The sequence below is a fragment of the Coffea arabica genome, chromosome 6e, assembly GCF_036785885.1.
Source record: "Coffea arabica cultivar ET-39 chromosome 6e, Coffea Arabica ET-39 HiFi, whole genome shotgun sequence".
Classification (NCBI taxonomy): Eukaryota; Viridiplantae; Streptophyta; class Magnoliopsida; order Gentianales; family Rubiaceae; genus Coffea; species Coffea arabica.
In genome coordinates this window covers 59,336,626-59,346,609 of record NC_092321.1, presented here as the reverse complement: position 1 = coordinate 59,346,609, position 9,984 = coordinate 59,336,626, and the positions used below count along the sequence as shown (strand labels likewise).

The 9,984-nt window shown below is 36.6% G+C and overlaps 1 protein-coding gene and 1 long non-coding RNA gene across 2 annotated transcripts; one reads left to right on the top strand and one right to left on the bottom strand.

Annotated features, from left to right (window-relative positions):
* Window positions 1-861: 861 nt before the first annotated feature.
* On the top strand, window positions 862-2,617 carry LOC113696888 (F-box protein At5g07610-like). The gene has a single exon (XM_027216275.2). It carries the CDS (start codon window positions 903-905, stop codon window positions 2,256-2,258), a length of 1,356 nt encoding a protein of 451 aa, XP_027072076.2. The 5' UTR covers window positions 862-902; the 3' UTR covers window positions 2,259-2,617.
* A 2,106-nt stretch (window positions 2,618-4,723) lies between these two features.
* LOC113696887 (uncharacterized) lies at window positions 4,724-9,126 on the bottom strand. Its single transcript, XR_011816565.1, has 7 exons — window positions 8,863-9,126; window positions 8,740-8,780; window positions 8,399-8,523; window positions 7,735-7,910; window positions 6,318-6,520; window positions 5,751-5,939; window positions 4,724-5,641 (listed from the first exon to the last, which is right to left on the bottom strand). It is a non-coding gene; the product is annotated as an uncharacterized lncRNA (long non-coding RNA).
* Between the last annotated feature and the right edge of the window lie 858 nt (window positions 9,127-9,984).

Genomic DNA, 9,984 nt, shown 5'->3' with positions numbered 1-9,984 from the left:
GATTGGATTTGTGTCAGGGGAGCATATGAGTTAACTTAAAATAACTCTCGTAGCGTGTTATTTGGTTAGAACAGGGCTTCTCTAATTCTTAAGACAAGTGAAAAATTGAACTTTACAATTATACCTAGGGTTATTTCTTGATTAGGGAAGTGATTAGGATTATTTCTTGATTAGAGAAGTGATTAACGGTCGTACCTTGATCATTAATACAGTAAGCAGAAGTTGATTGTCATCGCGTGTTTGGCAGTTATAACTTGTTTATCAGTGAGTAAATGAAATTATCATTGCATCGATGATCTATTGAGTGAACTATCTTCGAAGTTATTTCTTGGCTAGGGATTATTCATTATTGATTTAATTTTGTTAAATTGTCATTTAGTTTTTATTTTATTTAATTTATCTAAATTTTTTAATTATCTTCAATTATATAAAAATTCACCAAACTTTAGACTCTAGAAGAAGCGAATTATCCCGAATTCCTGTGGATTTGACCCTACTCACCCTATATACAAAATTTATATTTTTCTCAAATAGGTATATATTATTGTACAAGTTCAATACCTATCAATATGTATATGTGTGTGTGTTTTCAAAAGAATTTAGAGTCGGTGCTAACGAATATAACCATATAGATGTGCCAAAAATACGTGAATCACTAGTTTAAATTGTGGAGATTTTTGTTTGTTGATATGAAATTGAGAAAACCGAGTTAACTAGGCTTCTGCTTTCCTAACTCTATTTTTTTTTTCCTTTTTTCCAGTTTCGAAAGAAAAGTTTCCTTTTCCTATTGAGTTTATTTTATTTTTCTGTTTTTCAGGATTTTCCTTTCTAAGAGGAGTTTATTTACCAATCTCCTCAAGATCAGCGTATAAGCATCCCAAAAACCTTCCGTCCCCAAAAGAATGGCGAATAGTGTCACAAATAAACGCATCAAAGAGCCGGCCTCTCACTCTGAAAATCAGAAGGACAAGAAAAAGGAAACCAAACCAGCAAACAAAGCACTACCGATCAACGCTGTTACCACCTCCTCCTCTGCCTCGTATTCTTCCTCCTCCTCCGTGGAATCATCAATGGCAGAAGCAGCAGCAGCAGCAGGAGGTTCGCTTGTGGGCAACAACGAAGATCTCTTATGGCAAATTTTCCCTTACTTGTCTCCGAAGTCACTCCTTCGCTTCCAATGCGTTTCTAGGCAATGGCTCTCGATAATATCCGACCCCGCTTTCCGCATCCTCCACGCTCGGACATATCCCGCCACCACTCCCTCCTCTTCCGCCACTACCGGCCTGATTTTGCACGTTAGATTGCCATGGCTTGAAACATACTCGTTCAATTTCATCTCTTTCCATGAAGACTATAAAAACTCAATGCATCACATCATATCTAACTTCAGTGACTTCTCGAAAGGTAAAATCTGGAATTTTGATTCATGCAATGGGTTATGTGCTATGAGGTTAAGTATCTTGAAATCACAATGCCGCCACGATCAAGTTGTCGTGTATAACCCTTCCACTCGTCAGCATAGGGTTATTCATCTAGAAATAAAAGATGGATATATTGAAGGTATGAACATAGTGTTTGATCCTTTGAAATCCGATCACTTCAAATTGGTCTTGGTAAGGCATGTAGAAGATTATTGGTATGGTCTAGATAAATATATATACCAAGTGTATGCATCCCAAACTGGGGTTTGGCGGCAAAGTGAAGGCACTAAGATCGGATGGGACGGTGCATATTTTGAGAAGGGAGTGGTATGGAATGGAGATCTTCATTGGATGACTCATCTGGGGCATACTTTATGCTTTGATCTGGACAATGCGACCCTTCGGCAAAACATGCCTCCTCTCCTTGAAAGACCAGAGCACGCCAGGACGCATATCTTGTTTTTTGGGGTATCAGGAGAGAATTTATGTGCAATCGGGGATAAGAAGCTTGGAACATTGGATCTTGATGTTTATGAATTGGAGAGGGACTATTCTAAGTGGAACGTGAAGTATTATTGTCTTTGTTCTCTCGGTGCTTTGTATCCTTCTCTAATGGACGAAAGGTGGCAAATACTTTGTATGCCTGTGGACAAGGAAGACAAAAGTGCAACACTCGTTATATGCCTAGATGAAAAAATCATCTATTATGATACTAAAAATATGACTGTGACTGATGTAAAGCAGGTCGATAATCAAGGTTGCCGCCGGCCACTCGGTGTGTCAGCATACAATTGGACGGAGGCCTACCAACATATGGAGACGTTGGCCTGCCTTTAATACTTTTTTGGATCAGTTCAGTAGCTTGATAGTCGCATATTGTCAGTTTTACACAATTTTTTTCTATATATAAGTGGTCCAGTTCTGTGCATTGGCTTTATAGATTTCTACAACGCTAATCATTCGTTCAACTTGGCTTTTTGTAGGATTTGTTCTGGGCTCATTGGACTTTATCTTGTCAATCGAGTTCACTTGGTGTGTTCAATTTGAGTCACTTCTGATGGGGTTTTCACACAAAATAATCCCACATCGAGTACTCTTCTGAACAATTATATAGATGTAGTTATGACTCAGTAGTTTTGTTTTATTTAGTTAAAGTTTCTTTCCTTTTGCTTTGTAAGATGCAGAATTTTTCTGCTTGTGACTATTCCCTGCTCAATGTGTAAAAGTTTACATATCTTGAGAGGAAATTTGGTCATTCCCTACTCGTTCAAATGATTATATTCAAAGTTTATTGAGCAAAGCTAACTAAAATTATTATTAGGAAAAATACATGATTAGTCATTTTATCAACCACTTGGTTAAGGTTCATACTTGAATACCAATCAATTCCTGCAGTCAAGTAATTAAGTATCAAATTAACCCTACATGAGGACGTGCAACAGAGGCATTCAGATGAATCAAAGATTCATCTTAAAACTCCTACGCTAAGTACACACAATATTGCAATGAAGTCTTCCAATGAAAATTTTGGGTAAAAAAACAAATTTCAAGTGATGGTTCATCATCATTCCACCAATCATGCTCCACACATCAGCAGATAATTTGCAAGTATATAATCCTAGTGTAACCACATAGAAATGCTGCCTATCAGTGCCAATAATGGTTGGTGGACATTGGTGCTGCAGCAATGCAGAATTGCTTGGCTTGACTGTTTTGTGGTGGTTCAAACTTCTGTGTGGTACTTGGCATTCATAGAATTCCCGGGAAAGGACTATACTCCATTTGTGGTGATCAATGTACTTGTGAAATAGTCAGGAGTAAAATGACCAGGAAGGTAGTAAGTAGGCTTCTAGCCTAGGGAAGCAGAAATGTAGAACAATTTGGCATACTAATCATAACTAGTAGATAATAACGTTGATGATGAACAAAGCACCAAATGCTTGATTTGTTGTCTATATATGTTAAGTAATTGCTCTTTTTGGTGTTCTTTCAGCTTTCTTTATTTTTGGTTAGGCAAGATACTGCATTTTTCAGTGTATTGGCAGAGTCACTATTTGTTTCTCCTTTTTCGGTTGACAGCTATACTCCGTGAGCAGTCTTCATAAGACCTCGACGATCCCTGTCCAATGCATCTTGAAACAGAATCAATATATTAGTGCACTAAAATAAATACAAAAAAAATGTCAACCTTGAAACTCTAAAAAAGTGTAGTAATTTGAGTAGCTGCCACTTAGTAAATGCATGTTAGTGTTAGCTACCATCATTAACTAAATTCAGAGGAAAAAAAGAAGATACACATGCTCTGCAGTTTCTTGATCCACAGCTCCAACATCCTGAATTTGCTTTGCTTGAAGTACCTCAGAGCAATTAGGCGTTTAAATATAACAGCTACATTTACTACTACCTTCGCACCAGCTATGAACAAATGCTTATCCTCCAATTCAGGCAAACAAATCCAGCTGCTTTTCTAAAGGCAGGTCAAGAAATTTTAACACCAATAGTTTATAATCAACCTCGCACACAGAATCTAGTTACAAACCAACAAATTTAATAGCCAGATACAATTGACAAGCAGCAAGAAAACAGCAGTACAGCAAACAAAATAAAATCAAGGCAAAAGTAGAGCAAGGAGTTCACCTTGCAAAAGCACCAAAACTAAGCTTTTATCAATATTTCTTACAATCATAACTGAGCAAAAATTAGTAACCTCAATTATTTATGTTAAATACAGCCCTTAACTATAAAGGGAGAAACATGAAGAGCAGAACAAGCAAATCGTGTCTCGTGACACGAAAATAACAGTGCAGCCAAGAAAAATATGATCAAGGCGGAAATGGAGTGAAGGGCTCACCCTGCAAAACCACCAAAAGGCAGAAATAAAGCGAAGAGTTCAATTTGTAAAATTAGGGAACTGAAGCTTTCAATTGAAAAAGGAAGTTGCTTTTGAGATGGCTTGCTCAGAAGATTAGCGAGGCAAAAGAGTGAAGAATTCACATTACAATACTAAAATACCAGTCTCAAAAATACGAGTATCACAGATCATAAAACACAGTTCTCATATCAGTCAATTAAGCACTAAGTTTAGAAATGTACATGATTACAATTATAATATATGAACTTCTTGTACGCTTTTCTAGAACTATGGCTTGTTATGTATAAAGCACAACCACCCCTTAAAGGCAAAGTAAATGAGCAAAATCAATTATCTAAGAAATAGCAGTAACATAATTTATAGCTGTCCTCTATACTCAGTGGTCTGGAATGCACAGAAGTACCAGCAATCCAGAGCTACATTAGCAAAGAGAACACAGAAAAATATTTTGAAGAAGACAAAATGATCGCTTGCACGTAAATGGATCCTTTAGGAGGGGATATTCTACAAATTGTAATGGCACATAAGGAGAAGAATATAGGATTAAGCTGGACTGGATTTAAATTCAAAATCAAATTCCAGCTTGAGCTAAATCCAGTTGAACAGAATTTTAGAATTCTGACTTGTTTAGAGTCCCAGTCAGGGATGATGGCAGCTATTCTTCTAATGGCCTTGGTTTTGCTTAGACAAGTAGTTGTAGTCTGTAGAGTTTCTATATATTGAGTGGCATGATCTGAATCTAATATCGTCTGCTCTTATCAATTTCTGCACCAACATCCCAAGGCAATCTTTTCTTTCTTTCATTTTCTCTCTATCCAAACAAACGCAATACTTGTCTTCAGGATGCTTTTGCCACAAGTTTTTGGCAGCTTTAATCCACCTTGGATGGACCAAAAATTTTCTCTCCTGTGTTGCCCAAAGAGATTGTTCTATTCCAGCATTCCTGGAGACCACATGTGTTATTGATGGGCCAACTTCAGATCAGATGAACATGTAGCTCTCAATTGCTCTGCAATTTTCCACAGGTGATCAATTTCTGCCTCATGTGGTATAGAGCCAAACCCACTAAAGACAATCTTGCAAACCATCAAGACTGACTTCCTAACTGTTTTCAGCACCTGCCATGGCTTTAAAAGAGAGTGAATGCAGTTCACATTAATTCCAATTGATACTAATAACGTCAAGGATGATAACCTTAATGACAATTTATGAGGGTGGTTTAAACACCAATGGAAAGAGCAGAGAATATAAAAGTTAACACTGAACAGAGAGGACCTATGACTTATGAGTAAAGCGCTTTAACTATTACCTTTCTAACCTCTCGGTCAAGAAGACTTGAACAATTTTCCTGTTTAGCAAAAAAAAAAAAAAAAAAAAAGGTTCACTATGAGTCTAAGAGTAACTGAGAGTTAATGAAATGTTAAAGCAATTGAAACAATCATAAGAACCGAACGTACTGTATCGAAAAAGGTGCTTTGTATCCGCTTAAGAACTCTGAGAACTGAAGCGAGGGCTGCATCAGCATAACTTTCATCACATTGAAGTTCAGAAAGCGGTTTGAGATTTAAACCAGATCAATGTCTGCTTGAAGCGAAGGAGTGGTGTCCTGCCATCAATATCAAATTCTCCTCATGCTTCTCCCGGACCTAAACCATTGACAATGAGACAGATTGTCCGCTTTGCAGCAAATGTAGACAGATATAAACTTCCCAGAGTTTCTTAAATGTGAAAATTTATTGTTCATGATCGAAGTTTGTGATATGAGACTGAGACTGAGGAAAGCTTAAGCAAATTGTCCGAATCCTGATACTAGGTAGACCATAGACACAAAGACTTAAAAACATTCAGAGATGGTTTGCACCAGGCAACCGTTACTTCTAATTGGAAACAAATCTGACTACCAACACAGAATATGTGCATGATAATAGAGGAAAATAATACAATTTCATCGGAATCATAAGAGGCGGGGTATAAAACCAAAATCTAAGCTTAGTGATGAGTGGAGGAAGAGTGAGTTGAAGCACCTTTTCCTTGTCATCAAGTATTAAGATAGCACTTTCTTTCCCCCGGATTAACATCAAGGCCTTTCTTATTCTTCTGGGTCCAATCCTCGTGAGCTATCACTCTAGAACTGAAGTACATCTTTTTAGGGTCAAGCAGCTCTACCATTTTCAATTTGTAGGGACATGTACCCATCGTTCCTACAGACATCTCAAACAAGTTGCTTCTGCAAGGAAAGTATGTACAGAAGGCCTCAACTTGGTTAGCATGGCCATTGAATCTAGTTCATGCAAGCTGCTCTTCACAGCATCTGATAATACGAAATAAGATGTTAAACTATAACGATTTAGTTAGAATACGAACATTTATAACCGCAAAAGATGAAAGCCTTCTCTTTCTTAAGTTAACAGATATGAAGAAAAATTGTCAAAAAGAATCAGAGGCAAAAGTCTAAACCAATCATAGAATTCCACTATCAGCACCAACTTATAATAAAGAAATAACAATCTGAATCCATCAAAAAGAAACTTAGGTTTGTAGAAAATGGAATCAACAGAATCTACATCTGGTATTCTTAATAGAAGTGCATTGATATTAGCCAAACACTAATCAAAAGGGCAAATTACAGGCTGGTCGAGGTTGAGAATATTCATAAATTCACAATTGTACACCTGAGATTGATTTCTCTTGGTCCAACAAGAGTCCTGCAATCCACAAACCCAACAATTGTGCCCCTAAGATCGATTTCTCTTGGTCCAACAAGAGTCCTGCAATCCTAGCATCATATAATCCAAAGGCAAACCCAACAGTGTACCAGCTACACAGTGCACGCTACCACCAATATGCAAAGAAATATATCTACTCAACATTGTCCTCACATACAATGTTCGCAAGTATTCAAACAGGAAATCCAGGTCACCATACCTAACGCAGCTTTCATTGTCATCACTACATTGTAGAAAGGTAGCATGACGCTGAAATTGCAATGCCAATAAACCTGAATAGAGATTTCTCCCCCCAGATCTTAGTTAAAATTAGTAGTAAAGGAGAAGGGATTGTCAATATATTAGTGTAATTGAGAAAGCCTCTTTGATGATTCCATTTGCTGCACTCCCTCTCCCTCTATATGCGTATATGCACGAGCGGGGGGGGGGGGGGGGGGGGGGGGGTGGGGGGTGTTGTTGAGAAGCTTAGATGAAGCATTGTATTCTTACTGCTTTTTGGTCATGGGAACTAGGGAAGGATAAAAGGAATCCTAGCATTTGCTCATCAGAAATCCTAGTCTAATGCGGTACACATCAGAAAAATGTCAAATATAACACAACAAAATTATAAGGTATAAAACACAAACAAATTCAGTCAAAACAGAAGTTGCACAAATGACCATTGGAAAGAAGAAAACCAAAAGACAGCAGCCGCACACAAACCAGGAGCATATACCTGGAACATCATCTCTGGAGACCATTACGCGTCTCTCCTCTGCTGGAATGTCTGTAATTTGAATTCAGCAGTGTGTGATCTAAATCAAGAATCAAGTAAAGGTTTTTCTGGTGAATAAGGTTCTTCAACTCTTTGTCACGCAATCGAGCAATCTCATCATTAGCGATCCTCAGATTCTGCATGTAAAATGAGTTATGTAAACTGACATATTTTGGCATAACTACCTAACTAATTGCATGTTTCGCCAAAGTATATACTTCTGAATCAGAAGCTACAACCAAATATGATAAAGTAGCAGAGAAAGGTTGCCAGTAAATGATCAGCAATTGACTGCATTTTTCATTGATGTAGAAGAAGACTAAAGACAGATTTAGTTAGCATCTTCACATCAATCTTAAGGCCACTGACAATTCTAAGAAGTTATGCCCTGGTACTCACCAATTGCTTGTAATTGGCAGATAAAGCAAATAGGAATTAATTCCGAACAGAACTTTACATTCAAAATTGGGGGAAAATAAAGGATGGTATTAGAATGTTCAGAGAAGAACTTAATGTTTGAAGTCAATAAACAAATGGATTCAATTTGAACTGCCAAATCTCAAAAGCAATAGATATAACTAGGTTTGCACTTGGCATGAAAACAGAAAATTTCATAGATGGCAACCTTATGTATGTAGTGGAATGGAGGACGATACTCATCATCCATCTTCTGCCCACAAAAATAACATAATCCATTAATAACACCAGGATGTTTACAAACATCCTTCTCCAAAGAAGTTCCTGCAGAAACTACAATTTCACGAAACAAATTCTCATGTTAGTTAAGTTCCAAGTTAAAATTCTCACCAAACTTGGATTGTCAGGGGAAATCCTTAGTATCAAAATAAACGATACATGGAGACTCAAATGCGATTTCAGCAAGGTTTCTTGTATTCAATTTTTAACGGGATAAATTATCAAGTTCAAAACTATCTGGTGTAAGCACCAAGTCAAGTAAGCCATTACCTGAAGCATGCATCGGAATCTCAATCTCGTGCCTTTTGATCCTAAAAGAAAACTAAATTAACATAGAAAAGGAAAAGATACAATGGCAAACGGATAATAATCTAGCAAATGTAAAGCTAGTACCTGTCACAATCAAAGTGATAGTCATTGCTGTGATCGCCATTGTCTTCTTCTATAGATGATTCCTTGGAAGCAGAATATTAGTCAGACTCAAGCAACACAGCAAAGTCATAATCATCCTTGCTTGTGCTCGACTAATAAACAGGTAAATTTACACTTAAACTCATCTAAAAATAGGTAAAGAAAGAAAGAGCATGGGTGGACAAATCCTAAGATATCCAAATTATAAAAAAAAAGGGAAAAAAAAGCAATGGAACAATTAAAACTTTTTAGTGCCTCAAAAGAAAGCCACCGAACTTGACGCCATAAGGTCCTGCTTAAAAAATGAAAAAAAAAAAGAGGATTAGGCAACTAGAAAAGGAAGGGAAGTAAACAAAAATAAAAAATAAAAATAAGGGCAAATTACATGCTACCCCGTGTAGTTTAGTGTTTTTTGTACATAAGTTATGTACATATTATGTTACATAACCTTCTTATGGTTTCAAAAGTTATACATAACCTCTTTATGATTTAGATTAAAGTTTCAAAGTGACGGAAATGATCATTGATAACGGAACCTTTGAAAATATCAAAATTACCTTTATTAAAATTAAAATGATTGGAATGACCAAAATATATAAACATAATGATGCACTAACCTCGTATGGTTTTATTTTTTTACCATATAACCCCCTTATGGTTTAATACTTTATCATATAACTCTCTTATAGTTTTCAAAATATACACATAACCCTCCTGTGATTAATAAATAATTTTTAACTTTACATAGGGGTATTTTTGATATTTTAGATGATTCCATTATGGATTGCAAATTCCGTTACTCTAACACTTTAATCCAAACTATGAGGCGGTTATGTATAGTTTTTAAAATTATAGGGGATTATGTATACAAATACTAAATTATAGGGGATAAAGTGTAATTTGCCCTAAAAATAAAAAAAATCTATAACCAAAACCACAGTTTCGTAGTAATATTTTCAACAATGCTTGAAAATCAACCATCTAAAGGAGAGATCCACTAAATTCTACTGTCCAGGCAATTGCTGACTGAAAGGGAGCTCAATGGACCTTTAAAGGGGGGATCCTCTCACACTCCTGAACGGATGTGGGAAAGGGGAGAGGGTA